This window comes from Saccostrea echinata, unplaced genomic scaffold (genome assembly GCF_033153115.1).
Source record: "Saccostrea echinata isolate AGI-Se365-2 ecotype Australia unplaced genomic scaffold, CSIRO_AGI_Sech_v1 ptg000013l, whole genome shotgun sequence".
NCBI lineage: Eukaryota > Metazoa > Mollusca > Bivalvia > Ostreida > Ostreidae > Saccostrea > Saccostrea echinata.
In genome coordinates this window covers 1,731,791-1,751,673 of record NW_026889762.1, presented here as the reverse complement: position 1 = coordinate 1,751,673, position 19,883 = coordinate 1,731,791, and the positions used below count along the sequence as shown (strand labels likewise).

The 19,883-nt window shown below is 33.0% G+C and overlaps 1 protein-coding gene across 1 annotated transcript in view; it reads right to left on the bottom strand.

The window, feature by feature from the left end:
* Window positions 1-19,883, bottom strand: part of LOC133186312 (uncharacterized) — a 49,910-nt gene that overhangs the window by 6,505 nt on the left and 23,522 nt on the right. Inside the window, exons 4-6 of the mRNA XM_061321545.1 lie at window positions 16,469-16,681; window positions 11,044-11,141; window positions 168-1,370 (exon numbers count right to left, since the gene is read on the bottom strand). Of these exons, the coding sequence (XP_061177529.1) occupies window positions 168-1,370; window positions 11,044-11,141; window positions 16,469-16,681 (1,514 nt within the window). The remainder of the gene's footprint in view (window positions 1-167; window positions 1,371-11,043; window positions 11,142-16,468; window positions 16,682-19,883) is intronic.

Sequence of the window (19,883 nt, the reverse complement as noted above, 5' to 3'; positions counted from 1 at the left end):
TTTTCGGAAGATTTGAAAATTCTAAATCAAATATGATTGTAAAGTTGGTTTTCGCATACTTTGCATTTATAAGTTAAAACATTTATTTTTCCTTTCATATCTATTACTGGGCATGAGTAATTTACATATATACATGTACATTTCAAAGCATATACATTGTCTCTCACCATTTTCCAGTAAACCAGAAGAGCTGATTCACTTAATACATGATAATTGATCATTCCGTGTTTTGGACATCTAATTTTCCCTTTTTTGTAAATATCTTTCTCTTCTACAAAGCAGTCATCGTGTTCTCGAAACACTTCCTGATTACTACACTGATATCCAACAGTGTACATGTCAACTTTCTTGTGGAAATTCCCTAAAAGTTCTTTTAATAACCTTTCAACAGTATAGCGCACTTCCAATGCCACTTCTTTTATGACAAAGATATTGCTGGGTTGAAAAATTTGAACCTGAATTGAAGAATTGTTTACTGCTAAAGCCACAACATGTTCTTTATAGGCAAAACAAGCCACATTCTTGTATAAACAAAGTCCTCTGTCTTCCAAAACCGTCCATTCTCCATTGGTCCTCGTCAAACAGGCAACGATAAGACGATAGTAGAAAAAACATGGCAAAAATTGGAATCGAAAGACTAATACGGATGTTTTGCTTTGTAGAGATTGAAAATAACATTCTTCTGAAATTCCAAATGCACGTTTGTTCATACAGGGAATGTAGTGTGCGTAGGTACCTACAGCTATCAGACCAAGACGTTGCATATACTGGAGAAGGTTGGTTTTTTCGTGATTTCTGTTCCAGAGATCCATTTTAAAATGTCTATTACTCCATATGCCTGTAAGGAGTCTGTCTAGAATATGACCACTTCTGTAAAAATTCCACCAATCCACGGAATTTTCTGCAATATCCCTAACGTGGTTTGGGTCGGTAATAATATTCTTGAAGGAATCTATAAACCACTGGATATCAATAATGACCGTTTCAGAAAGATTTCTGTCATTAAAGTAAAGTATGACACCTATGTCATGATAAAATTTTAAAATGTCTCTGATTTGAGCACCTTTTTCTTTGTTTTCACCGAAACATTTTGATGATAAATCTGTGAGCGAAGTCATTCTTATTTCCCGTCTTCTGCTTTCTCTAAATACAACTTCACACAAAGCCCAGTCGGTAGGGATGGTTTCTTTCCATTTATCGTCTCTGGCAATTGTAACTATACACTTCTCTAATTCTGATAGAGTATCGATAGAAGATTCGCTATCTGTTTGAAAGCCAAGAACAAAACATCTTTTTCTGTCCAGGTGTGCTTTCAAATGTTTGTTAAACTGTAGTTGATCCAGTATATTGTTATAGAAAGCATCAGAATTCTGCAAAAAAGTAGAAAGGATATCTAATTGTGATTACCAACATGTGTTTTAACATTTAAACCAATGAGAGTAAATGCTTTATTCACTTAAACGTGGGGTATGTCGTTCCGGCTCAGAGCAGCGTTGCTTGTTCACAATAGCCACTAAAATTTGTTTTTCTTCTCTTCCGTCCTAAATAAGGTTTCTCTTTTATAATATGTTAACTTCTGAAAATAACTTAACAACAATAAACATGTCATCTGGCATCGGTGAATGTTTTATATTAAAAAGTTGACAGAAGCAAAACTGTTAAAATTAAAAGAAATGGTGAAAAAAGGTATGAAACTTAAGACCATCAGTATGCACAGCATCAAACAGAGACTTCATAAAACACCTTTGACGTAAACATAAGGGTTGATGGGGAACTGTAGACACGGGGTAGTTGGCTGAAGGGACGCAGGTAGAGTTAGGTATCTTGGCTAAGGGGTTAAAATCATGTCAGGTTTGCTCACGGCCTTTACATTAATGTCAACATGTTAGGGGAGAGAAACGAGGAATTTTGGTCTTGGTTAAATGTGTTTTAAGAGTGGGTAAATCGAATACCCACAGTTTAACAAGGTACCAATTGAATCACGCCATACTATGGAGAAAGGGGAATTGGTTCGGATGTTAACACCAAATTAACGGCCTATATGTACGAATCGTGTAATATTTAAGTTACTTTGGTATTTCCGTGGTTACATACTGTACATCATGCTAAATACATGCATAGTGACTTGGTATACAAATTAAGGGAAACAAGAGAAAATTCAATTATTCAAATTTTCAATTTGTAAAATGTTACTCTTATTGCCAGAAGAAAAAAAAAACATTGATACCTTATTTATCTACTTTTCATAGACTTAGAACTTAACTTTGAAACAAATAATTGTAGAGAATATATTAACAATTCTACTAAAGTAATTGCGAGATCAAAGAAATGCCGCGGACATTATACTCAAAGAACGTCACGAACGTCATAACAAATATGAGATTGGAAACATATATCAAACAAGTACAGTTGAAATGCATATTTGACTTTAGATTCTCATACTTATTTAGACCTTATCAATGTGTCATCCGCTGCAATCTAGACAGTGTGTATTGCCTAAAACAACTGATAAATATCGGTTTTTTATAGTTAAATACGGCTGTTTCATGGATCTCCCCACAACATTTACATTCAGTGACTTTACTGATAAAGCAATAAAAAGACAACTGATTTGTTACTTTACACCCATAAAAATTTATCAATGTATGTTACAAACATTTTCAAATAATTAATGGATATTTCAAGTAGAATTTGATTTATATGTTTATTTTTTTTATATCTTTTAAAATGTGTTAACATTTTTTGAGATTATTATCAGGGTGGACTTTATTACTCATAAACTACACTTTTGAACAGTGTTGAATATTTACACAACGTGGTAGCTTCTATTTATAGCACTTTTGACTTGTACATTCGTACTTGTTGCATGTATTTATACAGGAAATCCTACTTTCAAGGAATTCAATATATACCTTTAAAATCTTTCCATGTTACTTTATTTTACTTAATTATATTTGAATCAAATAAGCGCAGTAATTGCACACGATTGCAGGAGTCATGAAAGTTCTTTACATCCTGCCGACATCTTATCTGTATTAGCCAAAGTTTTGTATTTAAAGAAGTTGTTTTTTTTTTTAAAGCAATTCGATGTTATAATTGTTTGTGAATATCCAAAAAATCAGTGTTTGAAGATGTTTTACTAAGATTGATCAAGTCTTCTACATTAAACGGGATTTAATGGTAGTTACACATTTTTATTATGGCAGAGCTATTTGAATGACGTCTGCTGTACGATCGCGGTTTTCTATCATGAAATACACGTTTATTTCACTCAAAATGCTTACTTACAGTTGATGAAAACATCTTTCAGATCCATACCATATTATTATTATTATTGTTATTGTGAATGTTACTTCCGTTTTGTAGCTTATATATTCATTGTATGACAGCCTTGTTTGACGTTGTTTGACACTGTTTGACAGATCTCTGTTTGTCATTAATCGAGCGTCACCGTACAGCTTTTTCATTCGTTAATTTGTGTCACATGAGTACTTCAGAAACTTAAAAATATAAGCGCTTCGCCAGTTTATGGCAGATAAGTTGCATCAGCGGATCGAAGTATTAGCTAGGTGAGACAAACTGTCAATTATCTCCCAATACACTGGACACTTTGGGCCCGTTTCATCAAAGGTCGTACGCCCAGTCGTAGCGCTACGCCGGAGTAAATCGGGACTAGCACTAAGATTGTGTCTTTTTAAATAGCGTTTTATTATACCAGACTAAAGTAAGGCCAAAATGTTACGTCTACTCATGGGTAGGTGTAAATTCGGCGTAAACAATGAAACACAGAATTACTGTTCTAAGAAACGCATAATTACTGTTCTAAGAAGTTTGTTTAATACAAAAGATGCATTATTTAATTTTACAAACTATGAAGATTTGGGGAACGGAAAGTAGGGTGGGGTGGGGGTGGAGGATACACCCACTTGGAGAGGTAGGTGACATGCAGTATTTACATAACTTACTTTAATAAATTTCTTCATAAAAGATTGCCTTATTAGGGATTTTAACATCTCGTTGACAATCCTTTTTTTTTATAAACACTTGATTGTTGTATTTTGAGCATGAGGTACATTGTAAATTGACTATACGATATGCATTTTGAAGAAACCCATTAAAAATGTCTGTTTTGGTAAAAAAGCTATTTATCCCAACATATTTTGTTTTTCTAAAAAATAATTTTTCCACAAAGGCATAGTTATCTTCTTTAAAGAGACACCTTGACGGAAAAAGGAAAAAAATGACAAAAGATGAATTTTTGCATGACACATGCAAATTTTGTTCAATTACAAGTTTCTTTTATGGAAAAAAATTGGTAAAAATATTTTTTGTTTGCCCCAACACAAAAAATATCGCTTCACTTCTTCCTCTTTATTGTACACACGCGTACGTTGAAGAATTTACCATGGTGTCAATTCCATAGATATGAATGTCGAATGACGGAGGATTTTGATACAATCTTCAATAAAGATGATCAGAACTTATTCCTCACTTTTGCTTGCTCCAATTCAATGACCCAGCCCCTAACCCCCCCCCCCCCTTAAATAAGAAAAATCAGGGACCCGCACCTGCCTCCATAAAAGGTTATTAACGTTCAAAAGACAAAAAAGATTTCAGCTGACTTTGTAAAATATACTTGAAAGTCAATGTATTCAGATATTGAATACAAATTAAAGAGAATTTTAGCTTAGGGACTAGGGGCAACAAAGTCACTGGAAAGCTTCTGAGAATCATGTCAGAGAAACTTGACTGGGAAATGACTGTAATTTTACGATAATTATTACCCCATGTATAACAATATATTAATGTTTCAAAACTGAGTGATAAATTTTTGAAAAAAAATTCAAAAAAAAAAAAAAAAAAAAAAAAAAAAAAAAAAAATACTGTATACAGAGAAAATTTCGCCTCCGTTTTATTTTTGCCCCTTTCGCCCAAGACACAAGTGGGCGAATTTAAGACGACACGAAATTCAAAGAAGACAGTACAATTTCTTAAACAGGACTGTGACTGGGCGAATTTAAAACAGGGCAAAATTGTTTGCAAATGCGAAAGGGCGAAAATAACACGGGGCGAAAATAACCCGGTATACAGTATCGATGATACTTGCCATTTTTATCTATAAAAAAGAGACCGCATTTTTAAAAATAAATACTACAATTTTTAGGAACAAATGGAATGGCGTACAGGGTCATGCCATAGAAGAAATGGGAAAAAAATATTTTTTCTTGAGGATGCATATTTTGTATAATTTTATCAATTCTTAATATCTTAGTAGTCTATCAGATGCAAAGGTTTATACTTTAAAAAAGAACGTAAAAATGTAACGAATTCTCTCGCCCTCTTTCTCTCTTCCTGAATCAAAATAGAGAGGGGGGATAATTTAAATATTTCAAAAAATATTTTCTTTCCATACATTTACAAGAACATTTATTTCTTTTCTCAGACCTTTAATTTTGGAGTATAATCAGATGGTATGCTGTAAGTAGTTAATATTTTATAATAATTAGATATAAGATGCATGTTTTCTACAAGGTCCCTAAAAATTCATGTAATTTTTCATTTACGTTAATATATACATGTATGTGTGTTGTCCTGCATGCATTGAACAAAATACGAATGTTTATATTTTTTGTGCATGTGCAATACAGTGTTGTCAAGGACTTAGCCCTGAGACTAAGCGTATCGTTTACGACTAGTTTTACGCCACTTCGTGAAACGTAAATTACGCCCGACTAAATTATGTCGTAAACCCCGGAAGTACACGCAAGTTAAGTCTTAAATTTACGACTTTTGATGAAACGGACCCCTGATTTAAGATCTTTTGACCTTTTTTTAATTCCAAATCAACTTCCCTATTCTTTTACACTTAAAGTAGGGTTGACACCGCCGACCAAAACAAATATTATTAAATAACTATATGTATCCAAATCTGTTTCCCATTCTGCCATTTCTTGTTGAATGATCAATTAATAAACCAATACTTGAACTGATACCAAGCCTTGTCCTTATTGAGGAACATGAAACAAGACTTAAGGAGTGACCTTGAAAAGTGTTGTGAAAGTACATTGTAAAGCTCTCATTCCAGGATGACCCTCCGTGGGGAGCTTACAGTATCTTTAGCTTATATAATAAGCTTTCTTTAATTGGCATTTAGAGTGAAGATAGTGAACATGTGTTGCATCTCTGTATTTTCTTGTTGTTTTTTTTTTTTTTACTTGATACAAAATATACAACATTCTAAATTTTGTGTTTTTACTCCTGTCCAGTGATTTCAAAATTCAGAACAACACATCACCGTCAAATACTTCTGTAAGAATATCAATAATCTCATTGAAAGTCAACATTTCGCAAATTATCTGATCGATACAATGGCCTTTTTAGTAAATCCTGTCCCACTCGTGAAATAAATTCCATATCCAACTACAAAACATTGAATATCCTCTATTATTCTGCTATGATGTTGTATTGTTTCAGTGGATATTTGAGTTTACTGTTTGTTTTCTTCATGTTTCTTTAGCCAAGATTCACAAGAGCGACATGTTGATGGCACCAAGATCAGTTTTAGAGAATTCAGATTTTCTATTCGATATCATTATGTAGCTGTAGTAGGTAGCCTAGTTCTGTAAAACACGATTATAGTGAACACTCTTATAAAGGTGAATTAAAAATTATGAACACAAAATTGAAATTTTTGGGGAAAAATCAACTACTCAAAACATTTTTTAATCATATTTTACATGCATTCTAGTTCAAATTCCTGCAGCAGCAATAGAATACACAGCTGGATTATAAAAATGTTTCAGAGTTTTTAATCAATAAAACTTTTTTTGAAAAAAGTAAATATCACTACATGCTAAATAATTTCTAATATATTTAATTAAAAGACATTTTAGAGTTTTTAATGCTTCAAATTGGCACCAGGGATATATATGATAAGATCTAATTATTGTTTGAGTTTCCTCTCTTGTATATGTGAAAAATGGCCTTTTGGTTGTTATTTATACATTTTTTTTCGATTCTGGTTTTAAAAAAAATTAATATAAAAGAAATATAAAGGTAGTCCGATTCTCAGTTTCTGAAAATCAGCTTTTAAGCAATGGAAAGTGCTCACAAAATGGCTCTGATTTCACATAGTAAAGTTCATTTACCCATGGTATTTCTTCCAAGTTCATATTTATTGTTAATCATATTCTAAAGGGGAAATTATCAAATCTCAAATATATTTTCATTAAATGCGAATAAAAGCACCAGCTATTTCTAATTGAAAATTGATCAACAAATATAATTTAGGATAGAAAAATATAGGTATCCAGGCACTTGGAGAAAACTGCATCTTTTTTATGCTTATACAGTATTTTAGTTCTTCTCTTTACTTCAATTATTATACAATACATAATGTAAAAAGCTTGTGCTATCATTGCTAGACATTACATATCACATCTAATTTCATATCATGCTAATAAGCATTGGTATCTAATGCTTGACTAAAAGGAATTATATTTCTCTAAAAATGAATTCATTTTTTTTTTCTTTTATGGGGTACAAATGTTAACATTTTACAAGACTGTTTCTAAGACTTCAAAAAACCTTGAATCATATTTAGATGCAAAAAATAAAAAAAAATGTTGCACAAAAAGATCTCAATTTCAAGCTTCATTTTAAGACTTTTTTTTAATAAAATAATAAATTAAAGAGTTATCCTTCCTGGCTGAGAATCGGATATCCTTAAATAATAAACCACTAAAATCATTTGTTGCCTCATTTAGGTCAATTCTTTATATCTAAACCAAAAAAAAAAAAAAAAGAATTTTGATATTCAAGTTTTCTTGCAAAAATTACTAGATTTTGAAATGATATTATTTTACATTATTGTGTTGCACTCCTGACATCTATTATGTTTTTTTTATTTAATATTTAAAACAAAAAAACACACAATAACCGATTCATAATTTGTAAATCAGTTCGTTGTTGTGCAATATTTATAGTCCAATACTTCATATGTAAATAAAACACTGGAAAGTATTTAAACATGGCTTTATTCCATGAATTTTTCTCTATTTATGTCAAAAACTAGCTAAAATATATACTTAGAAGATAAAAACATTTTATAGTATATTTTCCTTCACATGACAAACTCTGTAAGCAACTGATTCCAACCACAATTATTCTACTCATTAAGATTTTGATTATATTTATTCATATTTGATCAGAATAATTCTAAGTTAACATATTTGTTGCAGTCCTGACCAAGAGCATTAGAGTCTTTAAGGTAGAATTATGAAGCAAAGATTAAATCAGAACTTGATGTTTTTTTTTGTTTTGTTTTGTTTTGTTTTTTTGTAATTTTTTTTTTTTTTTGGTTAAGTTAAGGTGGAATTACTTGAATTATATAACAGTTTTTCACTGTGTTTATCTTTTATTTATATTCATAAGAATTAAATGAAAGACAAAAATACATCTGAATTGATAAAATTGAAAATATGATGGATTTAAATAATAAAACTGTCAATAATTTAGTTCTTAATTATAAAAATAGATCATTATTAAATAAAGAACATTTCTTAGCAGGAACATCATAAAGCTTGAATCATTAAAAAAAATGAGTTACACTCCTGACCATAAAAATATAGATCGAAAAACAGACAGACCCTGTAATTGATAAATTTGGTAAAAAAAAATGTTTTTTGTGTCTTTTTTTTCCAGAATCATATACTGATAAAAATCTTTTCATGCAAAACTTGAAATACTGTACTCTTGACATTATTGGGTATGCACAGATACTTGACTTTCATTAATGCTGCTTGTGATTTATATAACATTTTAAAGTATTAAATTGTATATCAGTTGTTTTACACTTTGAAAATTCTTTTTTGACTTAATTGTTATAAAGAGTTTTTAAAATCTTTTTTTTTTTTTTTTTTTTTTTTTTTTTTTTTGGCAACACTTTTTTCTGTTGCGCTCCAGGCATGGTATATTTTTTTTAACATCAGTCATTATCACAACTTGGTGATACAAAAGCAGCTACCCTCTACATTTAAAGTTAAATGCTTTGAATATTATTAAGAAATCCTTTATTTCCAGCAAAAACAATTATTTTTTTATATCAAACTTCTTCGACATTATAGAATTTTCAAAATGTCACATAAAAGTGTTGGACTCATGTCATTTTAGCAACATTTTTGAGCATAACTTTTTTGTGAATTTGAGATATCAGTGGGATATTTGGCAAGCAGTTAGACATGCTGAGACATTGACATTTATTCCCATTATCTGTGAATTAAGTGTAGGTTGATAAATAAATGTGTTTGGTCATATTTTTGTTAATTCACCAATAATGAATCCACGCTTACAGCAAAGTGATTTTTAATCCCTGTTGTTTTAAAACATATTGTAACCTTTACGAATATAACAATTTACGAGTATTACTATTTACTACATTTTCAACAGGGAAATACTGTGATTTATTTATTGAATAGAAGTGATATTCTCTCACAGTGTGAAAGGATACCAAAATGATATTCTCTCACAGTGTGAAAGGATATCAAAGTAAGTAAAAAATAATTTCTGGCCTGTCATAAGATAGAGCTAAAACTGCAAGATTCTTCTTAAATATGTTGCTAAAGTCCATGCTATGTAATGTTTTCATTCTCACAACTAGTAAGCTATGACGTTTCAATCGCTCAACTATGACGTCAAGCCTATGACACTGCATGTGTAAAGAAAAGACAGAGGCAAAAGGAAAATAAAATAAATGTAATAAACAGAAAATTCAATTTTTGTAGATGAATATGGAATTTATTTCACTTGTGAGACAGGATTTTTTTTATATTTCCACTCATGCTTCGCACTCGGGAAAATATAAAAAAATCCTGTCCCACTCGTGAAACAAATTCCATATTCATCTACAAAAGGTTGAATATCCTCTATATATGTCATAGGCATGATCAGATATATGGAGTTATTCTGTTCAGAATTGTGCTTAGCAGACAGTGAACTGAACTCTGAAATGATAATGAAAACTTCAGTGACATATTGGTACATATAAGTACGTCAAGGTCAATCTTTCTTGAGACTTAAATGCAGCTTGGCACAGAAGGTTATAACTGATTAAAAAATACAGGATATGAAATACGGTTTTTGTTTAAACTGCTGAAAAAAGTATATGTTAATTTAAAAATGTTCACAATAAATTAAAACGCTCGAAACTTATCAAAGTGTGGCTCCTGGGTGCATATGATTTTGATGTTGAATTAACAGTGTGTTGTGATTTGGTGATTCATACGGGTAAGGGGATTACATAAATTACATTGTGGAAATCGGATCAAAAAACACAAATGAATATAATTAGTTTTTTGAACAAAAAAGGAATATTTGTTTTCTTTAGAATTAACTATTTTACAAAGAGTTTTCATGAAGATTGGCTTACTGTTGTCTCAGTCGTCAATTCTAGAGAAAACAAAATGAACTAAATATTTCTAAGTTATTAGTGAATAAAGGTAGACTTTTTTTCTTTATCAAAATAAAAAGAAAAGTTATTTTATTACAATATATTTATCCAGACTTTTTAAAAAAAATTCTCTATAATGCATGACAAATTATAAAAATATCCTCCAAGGTACATATAATATGGTGACATTATAATTGCGAGTCAGAATACTGTTTTTCTCGTTGTAAACAATTTATTTTTATTTTAGAGCATTGTCTTATGATTGGAATAAATGTTGATTTCTATAATTTTATCCTTTGTATTTCTGCTTTTTTAAAATATTTTTTGTAAAATTAAAACTTTCAAAAATGCGTCATTTTAAGCATTTAAATCTGATATTGCACATGCTGGAGCAAAAAAAAAATAACGAAAATGAAGGTATCGATTTCATTATTTCAAAAATGTACATGTGAGTAAGTGCCAGTAAAATATCAAAGCTTCAGAAATTTCTAATAAAGATCCCTCTTAATTTATTATTCATTTTCTTGTAGTTACATGTAAGTTCAAAATATAGTAGGCTACTAATGTTTGAAGTAAATAAATTTTAGTACATGTACCTTCCCTTTAACTCTGTCCAGATGAGTTCCAACAATGATAACAGGCGCATCACTATCACAATAGGTGTGCACCGACTTCAGCCAAAACAGGAGGTATTCTGTGCAATAAACAATTTGGATACACTTTATTTATGTCCACTCATTGTTCAACGTTAACGTAATCAATCTGCGTATGGGACAGATACATCATTCACAATGGGGAATATGAAAACTTTACTCATTATGTCATACATGTATTTCATCAATTCTGAACGGACTTTAAATAATGTATATAAACGTATTTGCGATATAAAATCAATCGTGACTCAGGCCTGCTCGAGGTGAGCACGAGTAATTTGCCTTTGAACTTCATGTTGAAAGCCATGTAGCTAGAATTTTGGATAAGTTGGACCATTTTTGCAATCTCCAGTGATTGCATTGAAAATGTCCAGTGGGAAATTTAATAAACTTTGACCCTTAAAGGTACCATGCCTTCCTGAAATTCCAGTTGAGCAAATATTGGAAGAAACAGATAGTCAAATTTGACTTCCATATCCAATTTCAAACTCCAACGACAGGCTGAGGCAAGCACTTATAAAGGACTGAAGTCTTATTCCTATTCGAAGAAAAACAATCTTGTTTAATTTTATGTTCAAAATGATACCAGGTGCTAAAAATGAAAGATGAGGATATTGATTTCTGAAATTTTGAATAGAAAAATTCAACCTTTCTCCCTATAATCAATGATTTTCTTGTTAGAATATTGTTGATTCGATTTTTTTTTTGCCTTGATTATTGATAATTATGAATGAAATATGACGTAAATTGTAAAATATTTCGTACGGATTACCATGAAATATAGAGAATCCATTGAAACAATACAGGTTTGGAGCAGAACAAACTCAGACCTTTAAAAAATCAGAGGTGGTATCAGGTGCCATGGAAAATTAAGCATTCCCTGTCTGACGGTCACTCTCGCAGTGTGCTCACTGTCATGATCGAGCAAACGGAAATATCCGTAGATAATTCAGTGTGTAAACAATGACCTAGTCTCTTTCAATCAGACGCTCGGAGCGAGTGTCTCCGTAGACTCTGACCAGCAGATAGTTTGGAAAAAATCAAATTAGCGTTTGTAACCGTCAGAGTGCACTATCTTCTTTTCATTTTGAGGACCCTTTTTGAAAAAGAATGTTATAGATGTGGATTGAAACTTTATGATAATAAACTGATCTTTAATTTGGGATATCAACGAGTAATAAGAATATCAATGGAAGAAGTGCACATTACTCAGGTAGACTACACTACTTTCACTTTTGCTTCCAGAAATAATTTTTGCAAGACATTGTAAAACAAACTTGTTCATAACGGGTGGGCAAATCCATAAGCAATTCCTCTCTAACTGCTATAGCTTTTAGAAATTTAACTTGTCACTCTTTAAGTTGTTTTTCTGTCGATTTATCATGCAATTGTTTCATATTGTAGATGTGTGTACTTTTTAGCCAATCAAAAACTTTACCAAAATTTCGATAAGCCGACGTTTAGGCGTTACAAACGCTATCAAGGATCTTTACAAGACTCTCTGGTGGTCGGAGATCACGGAGATAGCCGAGCGTCTGGTTGAACGAGTCTAATAATGATCCAAAAAGTTGTATGTAAAACGTCAGTCAATAATTGTTTTTGTTGACAAGGTATCGACTATAGAATTTTGGAAATGTTGACTTTAAACTAGAGTGCTTATATCCTTGTTTCATCAACTTGTTTGTCTGCAACTATTTTTTCCTCCAGTTTATCCGGACAAAATATTTCATACTTTTTTGGGCAACCTGATGACACAGAACACGCAATGAAGTGTTATATTGTGATAATTGTGTTTTAAGTCAACAGAGTAGGTATTTTCATCGCATGTTCATTGCATTCATGCGCAGCACAGTTAAGGCTGCAGTAAGGAGGCGGGGCCTAATTTTTACGGGAAATGCTTACTATGACATCACACAAATGTATATGTTCTTCAAATTACCACAAAATGAAATGATTTGCTATTTTAAACTGTTGGATAGCTTTAAACTTCATCAATACTTACTATTGCATGTATTTTTGTCGATGGTTTAATCCCACAGAGCAATATATAAACAATTTGAATGATCGCAATGCACTTGTCAATGTGACGTCATATCGCAAAATTTGACGCAGTTTGTATGCAGTGAGAGGCGGATCAAGTTATATTTTATACAATGAAAAATGTATTTTGTAAGTAAATAAAATATATTTGCAGATATATAAGAGGCCATTAACTTGGATGCGATGTATATTTTATGATTTTAATCATATACTTCCCGTACATTTCCTAGACAAGCAATACTGCCGTATATTTGTATGCAGATTCATTGAAGGGTATTAGAAGGGTCGTAATAAATCGATATATTGCAAGGGCATACCCTCAATGAATTATGACAAGCTTTTACACATAAACTCAAGAGGTATGAAGATATATGAAAAGTGCTGCGAACCTGATGAAATCTTGTAAATGAATTAATTATATCTATATTTAATGTACTTGAACAGCAAAATATTCAGCATACGGTCTAACAAATGTAATTTTAGCAGTCATATAGTAGAATCTATATAGGTTCGCAGCACTTTTCACAAACTACAAAGAGTGTTGAAAATAATTATAAATTAAACTTAGATTTTCAACGTGGTTATGCCCTTGCAATATTGGAATTTATAGATGACCTCAATACTGCAGGTATATTTGCTAAAATCACGTGACTGCCACATTACGTCACAAGTCTAGGTAAGAAATCTAATCGTCCCCAACATGTAGTTTTCAACCACATTACATTTGTCTGATAATAGTAAAGTCCTAAAAAGAAACGCCCATCCTTGTAAAGAATGTATTTTCTATATAAAAAATTTGCCGATATTTCCATTTGTCACCTTAACTGTACTGCGTGGCAACATTAGTCGTGGAAGATAAATGATGTAGAGATTCCTGTATGTAGCCCCCCGCAGGGGTTAGTAGCTATCCGAGAAATTCTTTCAACATAAATCGATAAGTAATATCTCTTGACATCAACATACAGAAAAACGTACGTCATCAGTTGTATAATAGAGGAAAGAAAATTAAATCTAGACTTTACATGTGGGAAAAGCAAAAAAAGTAAATTCATTAAAATGTCTATAAACAATTGGCCATATATTAGTCAGGGACAAAAATAATACTAATTAAGGCTGATCTCCATCAGACCTCAAACACATCAAAGAAAATAAACTTCTCAGATGGCACCTGTAAAGCAAATCAATGGTTTTCAAACTACTGAACTGAAAATATCTTCTAATGTATAGTTCCCATCTTATTTGACCGCTGACACCGCTGACATTGTTATATTAAAAGCAACAAGCTTTATCTACTCCCTATGGGGAACCATGTACATTATTGGTATATAGCAAAGATGAAAAATGATAATATTAATATATTTAATATATTTAATATAATAGTATTTAAGCTCAGAAAACACCCATTCAAACAATAGAAACCCAGAAATAGGGCAAACACGGACCTCTAACACATCAGAGGTGGGATCCAGTGCCATGGAGGATTGAGCATCCCCTGCAAACATATCACACAGACCGTGAACTATTGGAATGATCGTGAAAAACTGAAAATCCGTAGACAATTAAGTGTGTAAATGATGGACTATCAATTCGTATAAAAAAAACATCAGTCAGCATTCGACTAAGTGATAGATTTTATTTGCTGTCAAGGTCATTGTATCGACCATTGAACTTGAGATGACTATAAACAAAAGTGTTTGTTTTATCATTTTCTTTGTCAGTCGCTTGCCTTGTTTTAGAAATTGCTCATACGTAGAGCATGCTCCTGCGTATCGAAGACATAAAGCACATATGCAGGTGATAAGGTCTATTGCTACGCAAGTAGGGGAAGTTGAGGATTGAAATGTCATTATATTTTCATAAAGATTTGTTGTTACGTTACAATTAACGTGTTTGGTTACCATTAACGTCTTTTTCTAGTAAAATATCCAAATATGAAACAGATATGTCAGACTTTTTGGATCTTTGGTTTCAAGTTCACTTGGATATATCAAGTCGACATATGAATATCGATCTTCCTTTTCAAGTTGACCCTTGAACTTTTGATTTTAAGACTTCCAACTTAGAATTTCATCTTGTGACCTCTTAAGATTTAGGGATAATCTACTCCTTAAGGAACCAATGTATTAAGTTTGATGTCTGCCAAGCATTCTCAAAATATTTGGCAGTTATTATCTTCCTATGTCTTAACAATTAATAGACATTTGATCTTGTGAACTCAAAATCTACAGTGAGCAACAACACTGTACTTATTGGGAAAACCAGTGTATCGAGTTTGATGTCCGTAAATCGAAGGGTTCTCAAGATATCTTTCTATATCCATTTTGAACCTTGACCATTAAATCCTTTTATCTAAGCTACAGGGGTCATCTATTCCTTTAGGGGAACCAATATACTAAATTCGATGCCTGCCAAGCAAAGGGTTCTTGAGCGGTCAATATATTTCCGTCTTGTTTTACCCTTGACCTTGTGACTTTATGGTCTACTACTATTGTACCAAGTTTGATGTCTGTCAAGCAAAGGGTCTCAAAATATTGAACTTTCACTACCCTCCTTTGTCCAGTATGACCATTTGACCTTTGATCTTGTAACCTCAAAATTCAACTTTTAGCGAAATCGATGTACCAACTTTCATGTTTGTTTGTTTAATGTCCTTCCGAGAAGTTTAACTCATATTGAGACGCCACCACTTGCCAGAAGAGAGTGGCAAATCTAGACATGTACTGTACACTTGGGGACTTTAAGCAGTGAGGGATCTTTTTCGTGCCAGCACTTACTGCGAAAAGAAAACTTAAGTTTTTACGATTTCATTGAAGGAACGGTCATCTCCACTTCCCGCAGTGGGATTCAAACCCGCGGCGTAAAGATCAACTCCTTTCTCTGCAACTCTAGAACAAACATTTTATCCAAACACTAAGTGGGTGACCCAACTTTTTTATGTGACAATCAAAGGGTACTCAAGATTTTAAGTAGTCAATAGACCATAAAATCTACATTGATCATTTACTTTTCAATTGGAACCAGAGTACCATGTTTAAATTGATGTTGCCTAGCAAAGGATTCTCATGATATTGAGCAGTCAGTATCTTTGTATCTCAGCTTTGACCCTTGAATTTTATTCTTGTGACCTCAAGACCATAAGGAGTCATCAACACTTCAGGAATACCAGTGTTCGAAGTTTGACGTCTGTCAACTTTAGTTCTCAAGATATAAAGCGAACAACAAAATCTATCAATTGACCAACATACCCATCAAACCGATAGACAAGAATGTACTTTCTTTTTCAAGGGGGTTGGGCACAAAAATCATTGTTTAAATATTTGCCTCTCACCTCCATATGTCCAATCAGCAAACATAGTCCCTTCCTGTTCACACTGCGCTGGGTCGACTTTTTCTTCAAATGACTTTGACATGTCTATCACTAGGAGATAGAAAGCTCTTCTGCTGAGATACACCTGATGACAGGCGTAGTAGGCACACTGTCCTCCAAAATCCATGACACTCAACAGTTGTTTTCCTTCCTTCTCTGTGTCTTCTGTCACGGCTAAAATTCGTAGTAATTTAAAAACCATCAGCTCATTATACCCGCACTTTCTAAAGAAAGTTCGGGTATATTGTCGTTACTCATGTCTGTCCGTCCGTCCGTCCGTCCGTCTGTCACACTTTTCTTTCTCAAACTCCTCTTACATTTTACAGAGTAGCCTAATCATCTTTTGGGAGATGGTTGGTGGTGTCATGTAGATGTGCAGTAAGGTTTCGGAATTTTCTTTTCCACCCTGGGGGTCAAATGGGGGTCGAAAAATGACGTTTTTTATGCAAAAAGCCCCTGGTTCCCTGAACTCCTCTAACATTTTACATAGTAGCCTAATCATCTTTTGGGAGATGGTTGGTGGTGTCATGTAGATGTGCAGTAAGGTTTCGGAATTTTCTTTTCCACCCTGGGGGTCAAATGGGGGTCGAAAAATGACGTTTTTTATGCAAAAAGCCCCTGGTTCCCTGAACTCCTCTAACATTTTACATAGTAGCCTAATCATCTTTTGGGAGTTGGTTGTCGGTGTCCTGTAGATGTGCAGTAAGGTTTCGGAATTTTCATTTTCACCCTGGGGGTCAAATGGGGGTCGAAAAATGACGTTTTTTATGCAAAAAGCCCCTGGTTCCCTGAACTCCTCTTACATTTTACACAGTAGCCTAATCATCTTTTGAGAGATGGTTGGTGGGGTCATGTAGATGTGCAGTAAGGTTGTGGAATTTTCATTTTCACCCTGGGGGTCAAATGGGGGTCAAAAAATGACGTTTTTTATACAAAAAGCCCCTGGTTCCCAGAACTCCTCCTACATTTTACACAAGAGGCCCATTGGCCACAACACTCACCGAGTCAATATGGCTCTGCTGTTCTTCATCAGCAGATTTCTTCTCCTACATATTCAAATATAAAGCTTTGATTGCCTGTTCTAAGCATACCCTACCCCAGGTGCCATGTTTTGAATGAAATTGAATATAAACCTTCTGAGGATGCTGCTTTATTCATATAACTAATCATGGTTTTGCTGTTCTTTAAAATGGAATTTTAAAAATGTTTGAAACCCTACCCGGGGGGGGGGGGGGGGGGGGGGGGTCCATGATTTGAACAAACTTGTTTGTACACTACCTGAGGATACTTCCATATCAAAATGACTAATTATGGCTTTGTTGTTCTTGAGAAGAAGATTTATTTCCTATATAATTCCTTTCATAAAACTTATTGATCCCCCATTATGGCCCCAACCTACTACTGGAGGATGCCTTAAACAAACTTGTCATGAATCTACAATACTTGGGGATGCTTCCATATCAATATGATTAATCATGGCTTTCCTGTTCTTGAAAAGATTTTTAAAGATTTTTCCTATATATTCCTATGTAAAACTTTGATTCCCCATTGTAGCCCCACCCTACTCCCAGGGGTCATGATTTGAACAAACTTGAATCTACACTACCTGAGGATGATTCCATATCAATATGACTAATTGTGGCTTTGTTGTTCTTGAGAAGAAGATATTTAAAGAATTTTTTCTATATATTCCTATGTAAAACTTTGATCCCCCATTGTGGCCCCACCCTACTCCCAGGGGTAATGATTTGAACAAATTGAATCTACACTACCTGAGGATGATTCCATATCAATATGACTAATTGTGGCTTTGTTGTTCTTGAGAAGAAGATTTTTAAAGAATTTTCCTATGTATTCCTATGTAAAACTTTGACCCCTTATTGTGGCTCCACCCTACCCCCAGGGGGTCATGATTTGAACAAATTTGAATCTACACTACCTGGGGATGATTCCATATCAATATGACTAATTGTGGCTTTGTTGTTCTTGAGAGGAAGATTTTTAAAGAATTTTCCTATACATTCCTATGTAAAACTTGGACCCCATTGTGGCCCCACCCTACCCCCAGGGGTCATGATTTGAACAAATTTTAATCTACACTATGTAACAAAGGTTTCACAAAAGTTTCAACTTTTCTGGCCCAATGGTTCTTGAGAAGAAGATTTTTAAAAGATGACACCAAATTTTCACCAATTCCTTATTATCTCCCCTTGGAAAAGGGCGTGGCCCTTCATTTGAACAAACTTGAACCCCCTTTACCCAATTATGCTTTATGGCAAGTTTGTTTGAAATTGGCCCAGTGGTTCTGGAGAAGTGTATATTCCCATTTATGAATTTTGACACAAATTTAAGAAAAGTGAGGTCAAGTCAAAGGAAAGGTCAAGGTAAAAAAATATTGATAAAAATGTACATTAAAAAAAAGTATGATTAAATAGCTAAATCAAGTGTTTTGAATAGCAAAACCAAGCTATATCAGTATAGCTAATTCAACTGCAGAGCTTAATCAATTTTAAGAGATTGTGCAAGACCTGTTTTAATTCTTAATCATTCTTAAAATATTTATATCACCATTCCTGATTCAAGGGAGAGCTAGGCATATGACCAAAAAAGTCTATGATCTATTGATTTAATAAAGACACATGTATGTTGTGAGAAGATTAGTAAATAATGATGACAAGTGGGAAACGGCCGGGTTAATATTCACAAATTTTAGGAGTTTTCAACATTTAAGACCATGCAGACTTAACCCCTTCCCCTTTTCAAGCTTCCCAGCCCCAGGCTCGTTTATTTATACAAATTATTTATAACTTGTTTTGGTATAAAATAAACTGTGAATAATACAAAAATGTACATGTACACAAAGTATAATGGTCTCTGAATGATTTTCATCTTCTAATTCTAGGAGGGTGGACTGACCCTAGGGGGTCCTGAATAAAATGTCAAGCAGATTATCACTAACACACTTTTGACGCAGGTCATATTGTGATCATTTCCAGTTTCAGGGTGAGGATGACTTCAAGGGTCATAACCTTTATACCATTTAAAATGCATAATGACTCGAGGGACAATATTATATATGGTTAGGCCAAAAAAAATAATAGTCTTGTTTCCTGCTACCCGACCTACCCTATTTTTTTGCACCCGAACCTAAAGTTTTTTTTAAGTTTTGGAAGAAAAAAATCGAGAATTTCCGGAATTTCATCGTTCTGTCACCGTAATCAGTTTTCGTGTTAGCACAAAACAAGCTTTTCATGAAATTCTTGTTTTAAATATGGACTTTCATAAAATACCACTTGAGCTGTGCATAAAAAGACATGAAATTCAATTTTAGAAGACAATATTGACCTGTGACATGTTTAATTTTATCTTGTATTAG